The following is a 21,988-nucleotide window of genomic DNA, read 5'->3' as shown; positions in this document are numbered from 1 at the left end:
GCTAAGATGACAGAGCAGTATTTATTTTGGCACAGAAATAACTTTTACAGCGTAATTTCCACTTGTCAGTGATCCTGGGCGGGGGAGGGGCTGACATGGGACAGTGTCTAGTCTAGCGGGGATGGGGTGCAGGGGGGGGGGGCTGAAAACGGGGGTCTCTTGTACAGGTTAGCGTGCAGGTAAAATAATCCCTATTTGACAGTTAGAAACAATAGAACTTTAACCTCATTTTATTTCATTTTGCAACGAACTTATGTGAAAATGTATCAGTTACATATCTATACCCAGACAACACACCATATTTGGCACAAACATGGCCCATATCTGGCAACATCTGTCAAAATGATTGGGCCGGATATGGCATACCACAACTGGGCCAAATCTGCCATATCTGGACCGGATGTGGCCCAGTCAGAGCCAGATCTGGCCCACATTCGCTAATGCACACGCTCGCCTTATATGGGCCAGATCTGGCTAACAGCTGGCAAAGATATGGCATGCCACATGTGGGCCAGAGATGGCACAACTGACCCATCCCGCACATGAAAATCATGCACCAGATGTGGGCCAAAGATGGCAACCTGAACCCATACGGTTATTCTCTGTCCTATCCCTTCTTAAAAAGGGAAGTCGGATGGTCTAGTGGATTAACGTGTGCGCATGAAATCATAAGGTCTGTCATTGAGTCAAGTGACTTGGTTTCAAATGCCCGGTTGTATGTGACAGGGAGTAGGGTCGCCTGTCCAATCTCTTCAGTTTTTTCGGTTTCCTTTCCTTTCACTGCTAAAAAAACCCTACGCACAAGCAAATTATTGAAATAAGCTTGAACCATGTTAATCCCGAAATGACCTAGTTTGTGTCAAATGGACGTTTAACCCATTTATCTCCGCTTCTTAAAGGACAATATTGGTGCCAGTCATTATCACATAATATGTGATAGAGCTGGTTAAACACATTCCAAATATAATTTTAACACAGAGATCATTGCTGCTATAGCTGAGTAATACATGATTTCCTGAATCGGAAGTGACGAACGCCAAAGGAAAACACGAGTCATCTAGCTCTCTATATAACTGATGATGTGACGAGTGATAACGGATATACGGGCGAATTTCTGCTCACTAATAATTCCTTCGAAGAATTTAGTGGGGCATTTGTGTGAATTATGTAAACTTTTCCAACATAATTTTCCTGGATGCAGTTTTCCTTAATTTATTGTGATACCAAATGACAAACTAAAATAAGCTTACCACGAAAAATAAAATATTAAGTATAAAATAGTGTATATAATATGAATGAAATAGTGATACATGTTGACACTCAAAGAAATTCCCCACCCTGCCTCCCAAAAATGCCAGTAAATGTAGATCTTCACAACAAAAATATCAGATAATAAATTATTCTTCAGATAAGTTAATAAAATAAAGACAAAGTTTATTTAGAACACAGTCTGACTGTTATGTGATCCTGCTAGTTAGATTTTAATGACTATAGCAGTTTCTGTACTCAAATTATATAATTTGTTCAAGTCACCAGGTCAGCCGTGCATACCTGTCGACAAACTATAATTAACAGCCAATGTACTCTCTTGAAATCTGTTTGGCCATTGGCTGAATTTTAAATTCAAAAATTCAGTGTATAACAACTTAATATGTTAGTATTAGCAAGAAACTGAAGAGAATGGTGCCTTTTTTTCACAGATTCGATTAAAGATAGAAAGATAAGTATACATTATTACTTTCTTAACAATAATATTAAATTACTTTAATTAGATAAGATTTGTGTGATTTTGTTATTTATTTAACTTTATATTACCTATTCTTTCCCTTATATTTCAGTTATACCAAAAAAAAAAAACTTTTCATGGTTCTGGCTGGTGAATCATCAACAGAATTCAGATTTATCCATGAGAGAAAAAATAAGCTTATCAATTTAGAAGAATCCATGAGAGAAAAATAAGCTTATCAATTTAGAAGAAATCATGGGCCAACTATATTTTTATTCCTAAAATAAGATTTAATAACAAAAAAGGCTAAAGAATTCTATAGTACCCATTCCTACAGAAAACTATAGTGGACCAATTTTCAAACTACAGAATACTACAGTATTCATTCCTATACATAACTGTAGAATTTCCTACAGAAAGTGCAATAAAAAAAACCTATAGAATACTATAGTATTTTCCTATAGAAATTTTACCCATTCCTACAGAAAACTATAGTGGCCCAATTTTCAAACAACAGAATACTACAGTATTCATTCCTATACATAACTGTAGAATGTCCAACAGAGCGTGCAATAAAAAAAAACCCTATAGAATACTATAGTATTTTCCTATTGGAATTTTGCCATAAATCTGTAGGAAAAACTGTAATAAAATATACCGAGGTCCCGTACTATACATGTTGGCGTGAACCTGACAGAACCCTTGACAGTTCGAATCCCAATTGTTCTTAGCTATGTTCGTTCGTCAGATGAAAATGGTGACACTTTGCTTTATTCAATAAATATGCCTAATTATGGGTTTCGAAAACAAGTCGGGGCTTACGTAAACGGCGCAATATTTACAAATATATGATTACAAAATTATAATCATAAATTACATAAAGGTTTTAAATTAGGCCTACATTGAAAACATATTTTACTCTCGATATTGCAGTTAATTAAAAACTATTTCGGATACACATTCACATGTAATTTAATAAGGTACGAATGAAAGTATTATATGATAGGGGCCTATGGCAACACACCATCTGATAAAGTTAGAGGATTTAAATTATAAATGTCAAAGTCAAGGGTTGTCTTTTTCATTTGACCAATTCAAAGCTATAATTTTGAGACGTTATAAATAATGTGTACAGTGTGAATAAATTTAAATATGATTGATTCATTGGATTGATAATCCAAAATTATAAGCCGGGCCGTTTTGAATTTTGTTTGCCCGTTTCGACCAAAATGTTTGACTGCTCTGACCAAAATGTTTGTCCGTTTTGGTGTATGTCCATAACCCACAATATGTGAGGTTAGCAAATATCTATTCGCCATGACAATCTAGCATAAAATCTTCCAATTAAAACCGGTAAAGCGAGACTAGTCTAAATTATAAACAATAATAGGTATACCACGTGACCAGAATCGCGGGAAATATGTGTAGTGATATATAGAAAGAAAACGTTAATTAATATCAAAATAGAGAATTTGTATATCAGTCCATATTAGATATGATAAAAAAATTGATATAAATATTGATAGAATATATATTCTATATAGTGACGTGGTAATTGTGCCTTTTGTAAGGCAAATTAATCCGAACTACTTTGCTTGTACTATAATGACTTAACCTTTGACCCATTATTTCCCGCGGTATTCGAGCACATTGTGGTTATTGAAGAACATAAAGTTGTAGAGAAAGTGAACTTACGATGGCTGTAAGTATAACATCGATTATATCACTTTGTTTTCCTTTAGAATTAGTAGATCGCGTGTTTATTGATGCGATCTGTATTAAAATGAAGCGGAACTAAAATTAATAACAACTGAACTGGTTCAGTGTTAATTAAGAAGAGATTGCATGGACCTTTTCTTAGTCAGGAGGACCATAGGTGGTTCCATTTAGCTTGTTTCCTTAAACTGGCTTTACCGAGTACCAGCGCCTATTTCTGAAAAATAAACCTTGTAGCAAAACTTCAATTCTTTTAATAAAAAAAGTGGAATGTATTGGTATTTTTCCTTCAAAGCAAAATCTAACCCAGTGGCAGTGGTCTTATAATTTGGTCCCTCTTGTTTTTTGGTTGTTGGTTGATTTCAGATTTGGATACCAATTATTAAAGGACCTAAGTCTGTAACTAAAAATCGTCCAAAATCTTCGACATCGAAAACACGAATTATTGGTCAATTTAAATCAACATTGATGATGTAAACTTACCGGGAAAAGATGAGCTTCTGATATCCGATATTTATGATAAAATAATTTTTTTAACATTGGACGGTACACGAATCGTGTACCATAATGCGCTTCAGCCCCAGTTGTATTGATTGAGAGACTCGAGGGACGAGGCTAGACACATTGCACCAAATCAAATGGAGTTATGTAGACTAGAATAACTAGACGCTAGAAATTTGCACTCGATTGAGATTGCTGACTTATTTCGCCGAACATAACTGATTTGAAATTGGAGTAAAAATGGAAACCATTAAATGTAAATCAGTTTATATACATTCATATTATTATTATATGCGTTGTGACCCACTTTTGTGAATTTCTAGGTCCCAAATGTTAGCGATTTAGCTCCTTTAAAGAGTAGGAGGCATTATGGCAGATTAGATAAAGAGACAAGAGTTGACTGTTCTCGCTATAATAGTTAACAAATAGATAATGTAAATAGACTATAGCTGAAAATTTCAGTCAAATTGCTCCACACTGAACCGAGATATTAGCTTTTGAATTTTACACTAGCCTCGCTCGTCAATCATCTCTAAAGTTAGTACGATAAAAAAATTTAATTAATTTTCAAAAATGTATTCCAATCCACTAAATATCACAGGCTAGCGTCTAGCGATGGCAACGATAAAAAAATTTCATTAATTTTCAAAAATGTATTCCAATCCACTAAATATCACAGGCTAGCGTCTAGCGATGGCATCGAGAGGTGAATATGGTCTGAATAAGTTATTTAATGTCTAATTAATGATTTAATTTAGATAACATTTCAGACCTAAAACTAAAGAAAGATCTGCAATAGGCAGATTTGGCTCTTGCATACAGTAATGTATGTTTAATACACACCAGTTTAAATTACATTTTAACATTGTTTTCTACAGGACACAAGTTCTGATCCCTTTTCTACAGCAACAAGTCCAGCAAGACCTACTAGAAGTCGAAGAAGCAGTCGAGGTGATCCAACATCCAGTCCTGGGCGTGATTTACCCCCGTTTGAAGATGAATCAGAATTAAATGGTGGAGGTCCTGTTGAAGAGGAGGAAGATGGAGAAGAATTATTTGGAGATAATCTGGAACAGTAAGTAGGATTTTATGTTCATTGAATGATTATCTTTTGATTTCATTAAAGATACATTATGTAAGATTAAGATAAAGAGCTAGCCATTCTTGCTATAATAGTTTGAAATAGATAAATGTAAAATAAATAATTTGAAAATTTCATCCAAATACTCTATTGTGAGTGAAGATATTGGCCTTTGGAGGTTTGACAAAGACGTGCAATAATTTCAACCACCGTACTGGTTGTTCGAAGCTAAGTCTCACTGCTCCATTTTCAAATTAAATCAAAATATGGCTGAACCGTTCTAATCTATTTACTATCGTAGAAATCAACTGCTATCGAGAGTTGATTATGGCCTTGATTAGTTAATTACTATCTATATGTAATTAATAACTTAGAAAACATTTCAGGCCTAGAGAAAGACCTGCAATAGGCAGATTTAGCTCTTGCATAATGTATGTTAATATAGCACGATTGTTAATAATCATGTGGTGGTGCTGGCTAAATGACCCGGGGCCGGTTGCTCAAAACTAAGTTATTTTACGATCCGTTAGAGTTTAACGGATCATTATCTTGGTAACTTGTCGTTTGTTAATGGTCCGTTAAATTTCTGTTGCTGGAAAGTCAATTTCATTATCCGTTAGCTAACGGATTCATTAAAATTAATCCAAGAGAATACTGTTTGTTCATTGGCTGAATTTTAAATTGTTGAATTCAATGTACATGTATAACAACTTTATAGAAGTTAGTATTAACAAGAAACTGAAGACAGTGAGACAACTAACTGTGCAGTCTGTGCACAGAACTTGATTAAAGACAAAAAGATAACTAGAATTTACTACAGAAAACACCATAGAATACTTTATTTTTTCCTTTAGAAATTTTAGCATAAATCTGTAGGAAAAATTATGGGGTCATTATTTCCTACAGGCCACCAAAATTCTGTAAAATAGTATAGAATTTCATCCTATAGAAAATGGAATAGGCCCGCATCGCCCAAGCCTCTAGAATGTTCTATAGAAAATTACATAGGTACAATGTAATCTATGACTTTTTGCTACAGCCAACTAATGCCATCATTAAACAGATAACGGAGACCAACACCTCCGTTAAATATAACGCCAAGTTAACTACACGTTAAAGTTAACGGGGCTTCCAGCAACAACCTTTCTCTCCGTTAAAGTTAATGATCCGTTAACTCCATGTTAACGGATCGTTAAAAGATAACAGAGCTTTGAGCAACCGACCCCCGGAAGAAAAATCTGATGAACACTGACCCAAGATGGGTGCAGGCTGTTTCGTACTTAGTTCATTTGAACCTCAAATTGATTCATACATCATATGTTGTTCAAATAAGGTAAAATAACCTACATGTTGTTGAAATAAATTGAAATAATAAACCATAGAAAAAAAAACTAACACTGCTACATGTACCTGCCTTTTGTTGTTTTCAATCTGGTGTTAATTACTGAAACCATTCTGCTGAGTGAGTTGTGATTATGGACGATAATTGATCGGCGATTGTTAAAGCTGTTTTGAAAACAATAAACGATTGAAAAATATTTAATCTGGTGTTGATTATTGAACCCATTCTGCTGTTTTGGCATGCTTTCAGTAATCGTCATTGATTCAGTAAGCATTCTTTCAGTAAACGTTATTGGTTAAAATTATACAAAGTTAACAGTGTCAGACTACTGCATTCAATGCACAACTGTCGGAAGACCACAACAAGGGGTTACGGTGTGACATATGGTCATATGCACCAAATGGCAACACTGTAAATGCCACAGGCTTCCAGAGACATGTATACCGGAAAGCTGTCAAGACCAATTCCAACATCAACTGGAGATGCTCCATTTGCGTAGATGTTGACCATCACTCAGCTCTAGGACCCCTTCCAGGGTAGTACCAACTAGAACACATCCAACCTACATATAATGAATTAAAAGACGGCGCTCCAGGTTGCCTCCAGACAATTGTACATTGTGTAGAAAAACACTGGATGAACAGTCGAACTTGGCCAATTGCCAGCTGGTGTGTCTTTATGCAAGCAGTACGAACCAACAACGTCAAACTTGACCGATTGCAAGCTGGTGTGCCCTTATGAAAGGAGTACGAACCAACGACGTGGAGGATTGGCACAATGATCTGAACACCCATAAAGAAATTTTCCCTATTGTCATTACAAAACCAAATATCAGCCAACTGCCTCCTAACAGACTTGTCCACCAAGCAATAGAGATATATAAAATAGGACCCCCCCCCCCCCAAAAAAAAACACAAAAAACAAAACAACCCAACAACGCCAGTCATAAGCCCAGTTTCAAAAGGAGGAGGGTTAAGCTCAAGTGCGTGTAAAAGTTCTCTTGAAACTAGAACAAATAACGAAACGGCTTGTGAGATACGAATGAAGTAAATACGAAATGGCTCATGTTCCTCCAGGTAAACTGTAGCGGACACAATTTGACAGCAGCATTGTTAACCCGATATCAATAGAGCTTATCAAAAATAATGCCGATAATGGTTTTACAATATCCTATCTTTCTCAACAGACTAATATTTTTACATGTGTAGCCTACATGTACATACAAGCACAGATCAGTAAAAATTGGCTGGGTCTTTGAAAATATATAAATTAGCCCTGGGTGTTTCTATTTTTAAAAAGATAAATGGTAATTACTATTTTGGGCTGTTAACTGTTTCTATAATTAATCCTGATATTACTTATTTACAGGGATTATCGAGCTATTCCAGCGCTGGACAGATTCGATGAACGTGATCTGGATGAGGAGGATTATTCTGATATCTCTGAAAGTCAAAGACAAGCAGCTGAACGGGATATAAGAGTGAGAGAAAAGGAAGAAGGCATTGTGTCTGGTCGAATGAGAAGAGGATTGATGTATGGTAAGAGTTACCCACCCCTTGTTTCTATTATATATGTTCACCTATTATTGAGATAGAAATCACTTGTTTCTATTAAGCCTTAAGCTGCTGAGCGTTCTCAACTGAATTGTTTTGGGAATACATGCATGCCGTTGGGTGCCTTTATAAAAACTGATTTTTATCACTGTCAAAATCAGAGTCAACAACGTTTAGGGAAATGCCACCTATCGAACATAAAGTTAACTCTATTAAAACGCCTGGGAAAAAAAATACAATTGGTAATCCCGGAATATTCTAGATGCCGTAAATCTGTATTGTTAGAAATTTGGGAATGTTTGCCTTTTAAAAAAAAATACTTCCTGAGCTAACGGTAATGGCTTTGTTTTCTGATTTCAGTCTATAAATTCAGGATATCATTTAAATCAGTTTTGTTTTCTAATTACAGAAGATTCAGATGATGATGAAGACCGACCCGCTAGAAAACGTAGAATAGCTGAACGAGCAGCAGAAGGTGATATTGACGATGAAGATGTAAGTTGTTTTGATGATTTTATAAAACTTACTTTCAGGGATAAGGATAACATTTTGAGTTGAAATATGTCAAATGGGCATAGATCTTGATCTTTTTCTCTGTCATTTATGTCCATATTCCCTCTATATTTAGCCTACATCCCTGCTTCTAAATCTCAAACCCCCGTATACTTTATTTCAGATGATTGAAAGTATTGAGAATTTAGAAGATATGAAAGGTCATTCTGTTCGAGAATGGGTGTCCATGTTGGGACCTAAGACTGAGATTAAAAATCGGTTTAAAAATTTCTTAAGAACCTTCGTAGACTCAAAGGGACATAATGTATACAGAGAGAAGATTCGACAGATGGTTGAAGGTAGGTTTAATATTTTAATTGAAAGAGTCTTCATTCGAACAATGTAAAGGAAACTTTCATTATTTATAACCAAGATGGTGTCAAAATTCCTTGAATAAGTCAACTGTTGCATTAAGATCCTATTAATGCGTTTTTCCGGTGTTGTTTATAGCTAATAAACAGTGTAGTTATAGATATATTAATATTTGTATTACAGTTAATAAGGGGAGTTTAGTTATTGGGTTATAAATATTTTTTTTTTTTACAGCTAATAAAGAGAGTTTAGTTATAGATTATAATATGTTAGCATCTGTAGAACAAGTACTGGCTTATTTCTTACCTGAAGCACCAACAGAAATGTTGTTAAACTTTGATGAAGTAAGTATTGGTATTTAATGGGGGGTTGGATGGCTGAATGGTTAGCACGTGCACGCTGTACCATTGAGTCAACTGGCGTGGTTTTCAATTCCCCGGTTGTACATGACAAGGAGTAGGATCGTCTGTCCAACTTCATGGGTTTTCTCTGGGTCCTCCGGTTTCCTCCCACTGCAAGCGAATTATTGAAAAAAAACTGAACCATGTGTTAGTCCCGAAATGACCAAGTTTGTGTTGAGTGGGGATGGCCAGATGGATAGCGCGTGCCCGAGTTCAATCACAAGGTCTGTCATTTTGTTAACTGACGTGGTTTCGATTCCCCGGTTGTACGTGACAAGGAGTAGGGCAGGCTGTCCGACCTCGTAGGTTTCCTCCCACTGCTAAAGACCCCTACGTGCAAGCAATTTTTAAAAATAAAATTGAACCATGTTAGTCCCGAAATGACCTAGTTGATGTCGAGTGGACATTGAGCCCCATTTCTCTCTGGATGGGTTTAGATAGGCATATTGAATATTGTGTTCTCCTTGTATAAAATAAATTCTGATCACTTGACTTGCATAAGTTCTAAAGATGCCAAAATGATATTAATTGGTTTTCCATTTCTAGGCTGGTAAAGAAGTAGTATTAAGTATGTATCCGAACTATGAGAGAATTGCCAAGGAGATTCATGTAAGAATAGCTGAACTTCCTCTTATTGAAGATCTACGATCTCTAAGGTACAGTATTAAATATATTTTTAAAGTACACAGTCTGTGGTTTAACAGAGATTAATACTGGTGTCAACCATGCAAGTGTAGTAATGGTGGTGGTATAAATAGAATATATTGACCCCTTTGCACAAAAGCAGCATTGACATAAAATGATTTCTGCGTATTGCGTCTTGTCTGTAGATTTGTTTTGTGTAAATTATGTGTGATGGTGTTCCCTTGCACTTACTATTACTTAGAGGTTAAATTTTACCATGTTGAAGCATATGTATATAAATTTCACCATGTTAAAGCTTGTTTATATATGTTAAAGTTTTTCTTGTGACATCACCATTTAGAATCATTTTAACTTTGGTTTTCTCTACAGAATGATTTCATACAATGAATTCTAATTGTTTATATTTCAGACAGTTACATTTAAATCAGTTAATAAGAACAAGTGGTGTAGTAACCAGTTGTACTGGTGTATTACCACAACTTAGTATAATTAAATATGATTGTAATAAATGTGGTTTTATACTCGGACCATTTTATCAAAATCAGAATCAAGAAGTTAAACCAGGTAGCTGTCCGGAATGTCAGTCTACTGGACCGTTTGAAATTAACATGGAACAGGTAAATATTACCACTCTTATATAATTTTGTACAGGCTTTGAACATAGATCACTGATTCATAGAAAGAAATATGCCATATGAATATTTCCAAATAATCATTTAAGATTTTGTTATCCCAATTCAATGTATTTATTGAAGGTATATAATCCTTTAGAATTGTGAGCATAGTCTGAAATTTCTGTAAACATTTGATACTTTTTTGTTAGACTGTAGGGGAGGTTACTCTTATCATTTATGTTGCATATTATCATTTCTCGTTCAAGTGCCTTAAGTTTGTTAAATTTCGGTCTTTCACACAATGTTTGAAAAGCAACTTTATATAAAGAACATATGAAATTCATGCGTACAATGCATTATTGGGTACCATAAAGAAATTTTTATTATTCATTATTTTTAAGTTTCTGTCATGCAGTAAGAATTTGAATAGTATATTCTGTATTTTAGACTATATACAAAAACTATCAAAGAATTACAATGCAAGAAAGTCCTGGGAAAGTTCCTGCAGGTCGACTGCCAAGATCTAAAGATGCTATAGTATTAGATGACCTAGTTGATATGTGTAAACCAGGAGATGAAATAGTAAGTTATTAAATTATATTTATAAAACTAACTTTAGTTAGGCAACAAGATACAGTAGTTAGCTCTGATAGCGAGCTTTTCAGCTCTTTATTAATTGGCAAGTCTTTGTGTGGTATTTCTTATTTATTATTCTCTTATTATTAAACATGCATTATGCAAGAGCAAAATCTGCTTATTACAAGTCTTTCTTTAGGCCTAAAATGTTATCTAAATTATCAATTAGACATTAATTAACTTATCCAGGCCATAATAAACTCTCGATGTGAAGGCTAGCCTTCGATGTTGGCTGGATTAGATTCCTATATGCCGCTAACGGCTATTGATAATTAATCAATAAAAATGGATAATCGAGACTATGCTGTTTATATTAATGATTTTAGTAAGGATGACCGAGACTATGCAAAAATTTCAGCCGCTTCTTTCTCGGCTCATAGTGGATCAATTGGACTGAAATTTTCAGCAAATTACCTTTACACTATCTAGTTTTTAACTGCCATCTCTCTTTATCTTATCTCCCATAATGTATCTATAAGTATAATTTGGGTTATTAAAATACTGTTTTCCATATTATGTGTGCCTACCATTTGTTGTAAAATGTAATGACATTGTGGTGACAGTTTTCAAAACTTGCACACAAAGCTACAAATGTGTGTGTGTGTGCTCTATAGACCTCCATATAAAAGATTGGTTTATTGTCATATTTACATTTCTTGAAGGTTTATGTTAATGGTAATTTGTCTACTTGTAGGAATTGACAGGTGTATATCACAATAATTATGATGGGTCATTAAATATGGCCAATGGTTTTCCTGTATTTGCTACAGTTATACAAGCTAACTATATAACTAAAAAAGATGATAAGTTAGCAGCTGCTAGTTTAACAGATGAAGATATTAAAGCTATTGTACAATTATCTAAAGATGAAAGAATTGGAGAAAGGGTGAGTAAAATAATTCTTTATATTGGTAAGAATTGATCTTCAGTGGTGAATGTGATTATATTTGTAATGGATAAATAGCTTATAACATTGTTCCAGTTTTTTTGTAATATCTGATATTGTATGCAGTTATTTTTACTAATTAGGCATTTTAGAATAAAGGACAGGTTTCAGAAAGAAAAACTTCTTCTGAACTGAATTACTCAAATTTGTTATTTCAGATTTTTGCTAGTATTGCCCCTTCTATATATGGACATGAAGACATTAAGAAATCCATAGCTCTTGCCATGTTTGGTGGTGAACCTAAAAATCCTGGTGGAAAACATAAAGTGAGAGGGGACATTAATATACTATGTTGTGGTGATCCGGGTACAGCTAAATCGCAGTTCTTAAAATACGTAGAGAAGACAGCATCTCGAGTTGTATATGCAACAGGTCAAGGTGCTTCAGCTGTGGGTTTAACAGCTTACGTTCAGCGGAACCCTGTATCGAAAGAATGGACTTTAGAAGCTGGTGCCTTGGTGTTAGCTGATAAAGGAATATGTCTAATTGATGAGTTTGATAAGGTAACCAATTTTGGTTGTACATATTTGTTTCAGTTTTAAAGTCCCAACATGCAAAAATAAGGATTAGATATAAAATTTAAAACCAGACACAATAAAAGTTTGTAAAAGACATATCAGTCCAAATATGTTTCCAAACTGTCGATTTTAACTTGAGTCATTTTAAGTTTACTAACGTTTTTTCATTTCATCTTTATACTAATAATAAATTTCCGACCTGTAAAAGCCATTCCATTTTACTGTTATTTACCCAGTTACTTAAAATGGAGCATATTTTTCTTATTTTTGACACTCTGATTAGTGCCTTTAAGGGCTTTAAAGTTCAGATGATACTATGATGGAATATTAAAAATCAAAATCTTTGCTTAAATTATACCTTGGGCTACAAATATCTAGTAAATAGAAAAAAAACTGTCATATCAAATTCATTTGGTTGAACAAGAAAAAAAAGATTTTCATGAGAAATGAAATGAAATGGGGTTTAACGTTCTACTGTTCTGCTCCGCTCCTAACCTGGGCTAATGAAGACGGGCATACACTATACAGTGTGCTATGAGGGAAATTTTGCCCGGGCAGCGGCACTATCACTTACTCTTATATCGAATTCCAACTGCCAAGGGATCTTTTACGTGCATTCCAATGTATACACGGAACCTCGGTTTTTCGTCTCATCCGAAGGACCAGACAACTGTCCTTGTCAGGCCCTCCGTTCTACACCACTGACAAGGGGAAACCACGCCGGAAATTTTCATAAGAAATAGCATCTATGCCAAATTTATTTGGCTGAACAAGAAAAAAAAATGATTTGTAATAAAGTTTCAGCAAATCGCTTTGCCATAGGCAAGATGGCTTTTACTGCATTTGGTGTATTTCCAATTTGTATTAATTATACTTGTTATATTGTAGATGAATGATGCTGATCGTACTAGTATACATGAAGCTATGGAACAGCAGAGTATATCAATATCAAAAGCTGGTATAGTTACCTCCCTTCAAGCTCGATGTACTATTATAGCTGCTGCTAATCCTATTGGTGGTAGATACGATCCTTCTCTAACTTTCTCAGAAAACGTAAGTTTTACTATCACGGTTTCTGGACTGAGGGCAATAATTCTATTAAGATCTTTTTTTTCCCACATTTCTGCCTATTTTTGGATAACAGGAGTGCTTGCTTTCAACTGAGTGGGTAACATACTATGTACAATAGCAATTAATACTGGTATGAAAAGTTCTTCAATTACTTTTCATTCGGCTTTCGACTGAGTGGGTAAGATTCTATGTACAATAGCAAGTAATAACAGTATGAAAAGTTTCCAAATTACTTTTCATTTTATTCATGAATAGTCAACTGGCGTGGTTTCTTATCCCGGGTTGTACGTGACAAGGAGTTGGGTCGCCTGTCCAACCTCGTGTGTTTTCTCCCGGTCCTCCAGTTTCCTCCCACTGCTAAAGACCCCTACGCGCAAGCGAATTATTGAAATAAAATTAAACTATATTTTAGTCCCCAAATCACCTAGTTTGTGTCGAGAGGAGGTTAAACCCCATCCCTCTCTCTCTCTCTCTCTCTCTCTCTCTCTCTCTATCTCTATTCATGAATTAAAGGGTTACATGAGCTGGCACTTAAATTATTTTATTATTACAGGTTGATTTAACTGAACCTATTTTATCTAGGTTTGATATATTATGTGTTGTACGAGATACTGTTGATCCTGTTCAGGTATGATATAAACTTAGCCTTGATTATATGACAAAATTTATGTAGTTTTATTAAGAAAATAACTCTACCCATAAAATGATATAAGATTTTGTCAGTAATTATATATGAAAGTGTTAGAGTTGGGTGTCCGAATGATTTAAAGCATGCATGTTAGATTGTAAGGTCTGCCATACAGTCAAGTGGCGTGGTTTCTTCCTACAGCTACAAGAGCCCTACAAGCAAGTGAGTTATTGAAATAAAATTCAACCATGTGTTGAATGACATAAACCACTTTTCTGTCTCTATTTCTCCCATATCTGAAAGTGAGTATACATTTTGATTTATATATTTATGTTTCATCAGGATGAGAGATTAGCAGAATTTGTTGTATCTAGTCATATGAAACATCATCCCAATGCATCGGATTTGCCTGATGAAGATTGTGTAAGTAAATTATGTTTTAATTCATCACACCGTAACTATTTAATATGAATCTATCTGCTCTTTAAATCAACTATAGTTCCCAAGATTAGATCTAGTTTAATATGAATCTATCTGCTCTTTAAAACAACTATAGTTCCCAAGATTAGATCTAGTTTAATATGAATCTATCTGCTCTTTAAAACAACTGTAGTTCCCAAGATGGGATCTAGTTTAATATGAACCTATCTGCACTAAATCAACTATAGTTCCCAAGATCAAAACTAGTTTAATGCTGTGTTGTCAGGGGTATGTACGCCAAGACTAGTCTGTCCAAGTTTCAAATCACGATTAGAAACATAACATTCCTCTTCACCTCAGACTAATTTAGATATAAATGTTTTAATGGACTAACAAAGTACAAAAATAATTAATTGCCAATTTAAATTTTCTATTCTAGACAAATCTATAACACTTACATTTTTGCTATTTGTGTTGTATGTGGTACATTGAATCTCTAAAAATGTCTGTATTATAGCATTTGTTTTTATTATACAAATTCTAAATACTTCTATTACTATTTTAGATTACTGTAAATACTACTGGAGCTGAAGCCATTCCACAAGATCTGTTAAAAAAATATGTTATTTATGCTAAAGAAAAAGTTCATCCTAAATTACATCAGATGGATCAAGATAAAATAGCTAAGATGTATGCTGATCTGAGACGAGAATCCATGGTAAGATTAATATAAAATAACATTAAAAATGTATTGTTATTGTATATTGGTTCGAAAAACAGGTCCACCTGTACATACAAGATAACGCTTGATAGTTAAAATTGGACAAAGAGTAGACAGAAATGCTGTTGTCTGTGTAGAATTTCCCAGTTGTCTGTCTTAATTAGCCTGGTAGGTGCAGAAAAGTAATCCCCATTTCATTTGATTATTGTATAAAAGTCTACTCTTCACACTAAGAATAAAAATATCTGCAGTAAATTGGGTGTTTATTGACCACCACCAGTATTGTATAAAGACAGAATGCTTACCCAAGTCAGATATACAAGTAACCTAGAAAATCTGTAATCAGTATTGTTGAGAGACATATTACTTGCCCATATCAGATATAAGCTAGTAAATCTGTAGTATGAAATGTGTTAAAAGATTGTTGTGTATTTGTAGGCTACAGGTAGTATACCTATCACAGTACGTCATATAGAATCTATGATACGTATGGCTGAAGCACATGCAAGAATGCATCTACGAGATTATGTTAATGATGATGATGTTAATATGGCTATTAGAATTATGCTAGAGAGTTTTATCAGTACACAGAAATTTAGTGTGATGAGAAGTATGAGAAAGGTAAGTTTATACTGTGATGCTGGGATATTATTACATGTAATGACTACTTAAAGTGACATTAATGATTTATTTGATACACAGTCGTAATGCACACAGGGACGACATAGTGGTTTGGATAGCATGAAAAAATTGAAGTCCCATGTACATATTGACGCACCTTTAAGACCTCTTGAAAGTTAACATTCGATTCAAGCGTAGGCTGTAGTGCCGTGTCCAGACAAAATTTCCCTCACAGCTTACTGTATGGTGTATGCCTGTCTTCATTATCCCAGTCAATGCAGAACAGTAGGTCCTTAAACCTCATTTCAATAATTGAAATACTAGAAAATTACAGAAAACGCCGCCATTGTTCACTGTATCTGTTTCTTTGCTTTAGCTAAATAGCTAAATGTTGTAGGCTTCTTTCCTTTTTTTGTTCTGATATTTTCTAATACATTTCATTTTGATTTCAGACATTTGGTCGCTATCTATCTTTCCGAAAAGACAACAACGAACTGTTACTGTTTATATTAAAACAATTGGCACAAGATCAAATGACCTTCCAGAAGAATCGATTTGGTTTAGAACAAGACACCATAGAAATCTCTGAGAAAGATTTAGCAGACAAGGTAGGTTTATTATTACAGAATGGGTATGCAGTTATTCCCCTTGTATTGAACAATGGATAATTTATAAATGTGAAGAAAATCTTCCTGAATCACTGATAGTAGCATATTAAAAGAAGTTGAACAATTAGATCAAATATTACTGAGGTGCATAATCATTATTATTATACAATAAACTATTATACTTTCAGGCACGACAAATCAACATCCATAACTTAACGTCTTTCTACGACAGTGATGTCTTCCGTTCCAACCATTTTTCTCATGATACCAAGAAAAAAATCATTATTCAGTCATTCTAGACATCTGCAGAGTATTCGTCACTTTTCAATCAGATTGGAAAATCTATACATGAAAAATCAAATTTGTAAATATGTAATTATAATCATTTGTAAATAAACACAGTATTGACAAATTGGACATTTTTATGAAATTTCAAAGCACTTCAGATCTTCCTGTACAAGTTGCTATTCATCTAAAATAGACAGTGATCAGATCTTCCATAAAAATTCCAATTGTCTTGTATCATACACCGATCACCATCCTATCACCACATTTGCAATTTAAAATCAAAAATACAAAAAAATATTTTTAAAAATCTTTGGCATAAATGTTTGCTTTAGAATAAATTAAGGTGTTAGATATGTTTCGTATTTTAGAAATAATGTAAGGTAAAAATTTCCAGGAATTTTTCTCTCCAATGGCTCTGTAAAAGTGCAGCTCAACAATAGTGCATAAAACAAAGATTAATATATTATAGTGTAGTTTGTAGAATGGGAAATATCTAGATTATTGAAACATTATGGGATGATAACTCTTATTTTATAATAATTTAAGTATATTGGAAATATTCTGAATGACGGAACTAAGTACATATTTTAAATTTTTTGAAAAAAAAGTTTATGACCTCATTTATTTCTTTCCATTTAGATAATTCTTCCCCATTAGCTCATCAACAGTGCGACTCTATAATAGTGCATATAGTTCCTCGGAGCTCCTAGTTATAGTGCTGTGAAGCTGGATATCTACATGTACTAGATGTCCACTTCCCCATTGGCTCGATTACAGTGCAGCTCAATAATAGTGCATAAAAATTTAATGATTAGATATATTCATTTCCTCATAAGCTCGTTGACAGTGCCACTCTACAACAGTGCATCAAGTAAGATATCTTGATTCAAAGATAATCTTGCCCCTATAGGCTCTGTTAGTGCCACAAAGAATACCATAGGTCTAAATGGATAGAGCTGTACTATGGTTAATATAATGCTATGTACTTTTACAATCCAAAGTATAGCTCTTTACATATTTGACCCAAAATTAGGAATAGTTAATATTTGAATTGCATTTTGTATATATTGCATCTATTCATTGAATTGTATTTTAATTTGTATATATGTTGTATATATGTTTCATTGTATAACTTCACCACCACGGCACCAATTATTATGTTTTGTAATTGTATATAAATGTAAATATATTGTTTGGTTTAATTCAAGATAACTTACTGATATCATGTATAATACCATATGACTGTAAATAATATCAGTGTTATTAATACCCTTTGTTCGTTAGGGATATGTATTGCCATGTACTGCCATTTGGTCAGACTACATTCATTTTGGGCCTGGTAAGTGTCCAGTCGTTCTGATAGGTGAAAAGCTGAGGTTCATGTACGCATTATTGTGCACGTAAAAGAACCCCTAACAAATTCAGTTTCTGTGGGGGCAAAATTTCCCCCATAGCACACTGTATGGTGTTTGCCCATATTCATTAGCCCAAATGGTGCAAAAAAGAATGTCAAACCATGTTTTATTTGACAGGCATTCTCCACAAGTTATTATTACTGAAAGACATTGTATCACACGTCTTTAGCTTTTTTTATTAAAGCAATAAGTACATCTGATACAAGTTTTGAAGAACATAGCTTTTCACCAATCAATATGAATAAACTTACTTTTGGGGAGAAAAGCTGAAACATTCAGTTGTGTGATACCTGTCTTTTAGTATATTTACAGCAGTAAGATTAATCCGAATTTGTGGAGAATGAATGTGATAATCATAGACAACAAATTACGTGGACTTGGATTGTCATTCAGGCATCTAATGGTATTTATAATAAACTGCTGGTAGTGATTTGAACTAAAGTCACCTTTCATCTGTATCACGATTTTGTATACTTTCATTGCATTTAGCTATAGTTAATACATTACCAATCAAATGATTCTCTTTATTGCCAATTGAATGTTGTAATTTCTAATACTGAAGCCACATTTCGGCAACCATTTCACTTAAAACCAAGTATCCGGTTAAAGGTTAAAATTTGTATTACCTATATAGTTATTTCTGGTTCTGTCTATTATGTAAATTTGTTTTATTATATGTAAATTGATTATACTGGGAGGGAATTGTCTATATAGTATACTATATGTATATATTTATATATCATAGTTTTATCAACTATCATTTATTCAAAATTCACAATAATATCTTCATTAGATTATTAACAGTAAATAAACTATTACATCATCAATTAATTCTTAGTATATTAACTGAAAACTGTGGAACTCACTGCAGTTGATGGTGAAGAATGTGACCTGTAGAACTATCCCATGTTTCAAGCAACAATTATATCGCTTCAGCTTGGACTTGACTACAAACTTCAATATGACTTCACTTTGTTTCAGTTTGTAGAAGCTTGTGAACCCTCAAATGACGAAAAAGTTATAATCTGATCTGTATGGAATTGTCTTGTAAATGCCCCCAATTACTTACAAAAGAATTAATATGCGACAAACCTTGTCGCCCCCCCCCCCCCCCCGGACGATTTAGCTGCTGTTGGCGTATGGTTTGTTGCATGGCAACCTATCTTTTCAAAATTCCATCATATTCGCACCTGGTATTGTACCACTTTCGAGTTCCTAATCTCATTGGTTAGAATAGCAAAAACACACATTTGCGGCCGTTATATTATTAAAATCGTCTCGGGGCTGGTCAGGCCTCAATACCTCTCAACGTGTGAACTAAACGGTTGATTGGTCATCCATCAAAGTTGGGCTAGGCTATATTGGACCACTTTCAGGATGCTGGAATTGTAGCGACCGTTAAAATTTCAATGTTATTTCAGGTATATCCCCTAACATTCATCGGGCCGGTACGAATATGAAAATCTGTACAAGTTTGTGAATCCTCCTGAGGCAACAATTTTTGTCCGATCCAGATGAAACTTAACATACGTTCCTTGAAATTTTGTTTGAAGCATTGGGTTGCATAAGAGGACGGAACCTATCAATAACGCGCGGCCCGCTACCTTTCGTTCCAGAGTTATGTCCCTTCAGCCGAAAACGTTGTGAATGCGATCTTTTCCAACTTTGTGTGAATCATTAGACAACCTTCCGTTGCGATGTATACTTCCGCTCTTCACCTTAAATCTTCGAAACGCAATAGAGGCTAAGTTTTAAATTTTCGATGAAAAGCATGTACCCTACCGATTTTCCTAGTTCTTCGTCCATCTCATCTGAAACCGGTCGATGTTGTTGAAGATTTTCTCTCCTTGTCCTTGTTTGCCGAAGATGTGTATTCATTTACCTTTGCAAATATGCACCCCAGTTCCCTTTATAATGCCTTCTTTGGTGCAAGCCCATTCCAAATAAATCTGCCTAACATTATTTCACAGCAACGGTGTACTCGCTGAAGAAGTGACCCCATGTTTCCTTATTGCTAGAGTGTTTATAGTAGTAACTCGGCTACTTTACTGGGACTTTAGGTATGCGTAAGTCTGGCACATACTTTGATCTTTTCGCGACCTTTATGCAGATAACCTCTCCAAAAGTTATTGCTCAAAACTGTGATTTAAAACATTTTGATAAAAGTTGTATATAACTTGCTAAATGCTTTCAATCTTTAAGTAAATGACCTGGTAATAGTACTAATACAACTGATAAAGACAAACACCACAACTAATCAACATACATATATATACATGACAACACAACTGCTGTACTCGCCAATTTAAATTATCTTGAAGGTGAAGTTCAGATTCTTTATATTTTCATATGCCGATACAGAGGCGTGTTCGTATATTGTGGGTCCGTCGTGCGAATGGATTGTTGACACTCGAGATTCTAAACTTTAAAAGCAAAAACAACCCCATTTACGTACCTGTATGCGAAGACAGTCATATATAAGAGTAGGCGATAGTGCCGCTGCCCGGGCAAAATTTCCCTCATAGCACACTGTATGATTATGGCGTATGCCCGTCTTCATTAGCCCAGTATAGGAGCAGAACAGAAGGACGTTAAACCCCATTTCATTTCAATTCCAGCGTGGTGCCTCGTTAGGAACGATTGGTCCAGTTGGCTTAGAGCTGGCTCTGGTTTCAACTTTTCGCCTTTATTAAGGTAACTGCCAAACACTCTAAACTAGACATTAAAGCACGTGCCATATTACTATAACTATTCGACTCAATAGAAATATTTAGTTCGTGTGACAACTATTTTAATTGTAGATAATGAATAAAATGTAAAGAATCTGCCAGGGATGCACACGGTAACCGCTTAACAATCATGGCGAATAAAGTGCCAATTTTCAGGACAGTTTGTCCTTCAGCGATGTATACAAAATGTAGCACCATGGGCCTTTCTGTCTGACATGGAAAGCGGGGATTCTAAAAACCGGTCGCCACATCCTACGTACAACCCATGCATCTTTTCTTACTACATATTTCTGTAACCTTGTGGTCGTCTAGAATTTGCCCCTAGCTGTCTTTCTTCTGCTTCACGTTGTGTATGTACTTCTTACTGGTTTCTTAAGACGTTTGTCTTCCTCAGTTACAACAATGCAACAGTTCGTTTTTACATTTTATATAGCATAGCCGAATACATGTATACAAGCATAGCACAGATTACAATACTAGCTAAAACATTTCTCCACCCTAGCCAGCCTCGTGGCTGTCTAGGAACTCAGATGGAACCTCTCTGGAATCTAATGGAAGTCTGCTTGAAAGTTTCAAATAGATATCTTATACATGTATAGCACTCATGTAGATCACGCATAACAGAGCGTGTTCATGGCCCTGAACTTGTGTAATTAACAAAATGATTGGTTATATTATACCCAATAGTACTTTTCCTTGCACATGTGCTCTCTGTTGTATTTTATAGACAGATGTTTTGGCTAAATAACTCTTTTTTTTATATAACAATATGTCATTTATACCCTAAGTTGATTTAAGTACACACTATATATAATATATATGTGAATATGTGTGAAACTATTAATTTGCCAAATATATTAATTAATGAAATATAAAGTCATCTTGTTTCTCTATTCTTTGTCTATAAATTTAAAAACACTGTCGCCACGACTATATTGCTACAA

The 21,988-nt window shown here is 34.5% G+C and overlaps 1 protein-coding gene across 1 annotated transcript; it reads left to right on the top strand.

The window, feature by feature from the left end:
• The first annotated feature begins 3,341 nt into the window (after positions 1 to 3,341).
• On the top strand, positions 3,342 to 19,159 carry LOC126827681 (DNA replication licensing factor mcm2). Its single transcript, XM_050557133.2, has 18 exons — positions 3,342 to 3,428; positions 4,822 to 5,018; positions 7,735 to 7,904; positions 8,329 to 8,414; positions 8,596 to 8,770; positions 9,018 to 9,127; positions 9,731 to 9,840; positions 10,239 to 10,446; positions 10,891 to 11,025; positions 11,774 to 11,965; positions 12,184 to 12,528; positions 13,432 to 13,596; positions 14,168 to 14,242; positions 14,585 to 14,665; positions 15,228 to 15,380; positions 15,822 to 16,004; positions 16,457 to 16,612; positions 16,801 to 19,159. The coding sequence occupies exons 1-18, from the start codon at positions 3,423 to 3,425 to the stop codon at positions 16,909 to 16,911; spliced, it is 2,658 nt and encodes an 885-aa protein (XP_050413090.1). The 5' UTR covers positions 3,342 to 3,422; the 3' UTR covers positions 16,912 to 19,159.
• Positions 19,160 to 21,988: the final 2,829 nt, after the last annotated feature.

The sequence above is a fragment of the Patella vulgata genome, chromosome 7 (assembly GCF_932274485.2).
Source record: "Patella vulgata chromosome 7, xgPatVulg1.2, whole genome shotgun sequence".
Lineage (NCBI taxonomy): Eukaryota > Metazoa > Mollusca > Gastropoda > Patellidae > Patella > Patella vulgata.
This window is presented reverse-complemented; position numbering and strand designations above follow the sequence as displayed.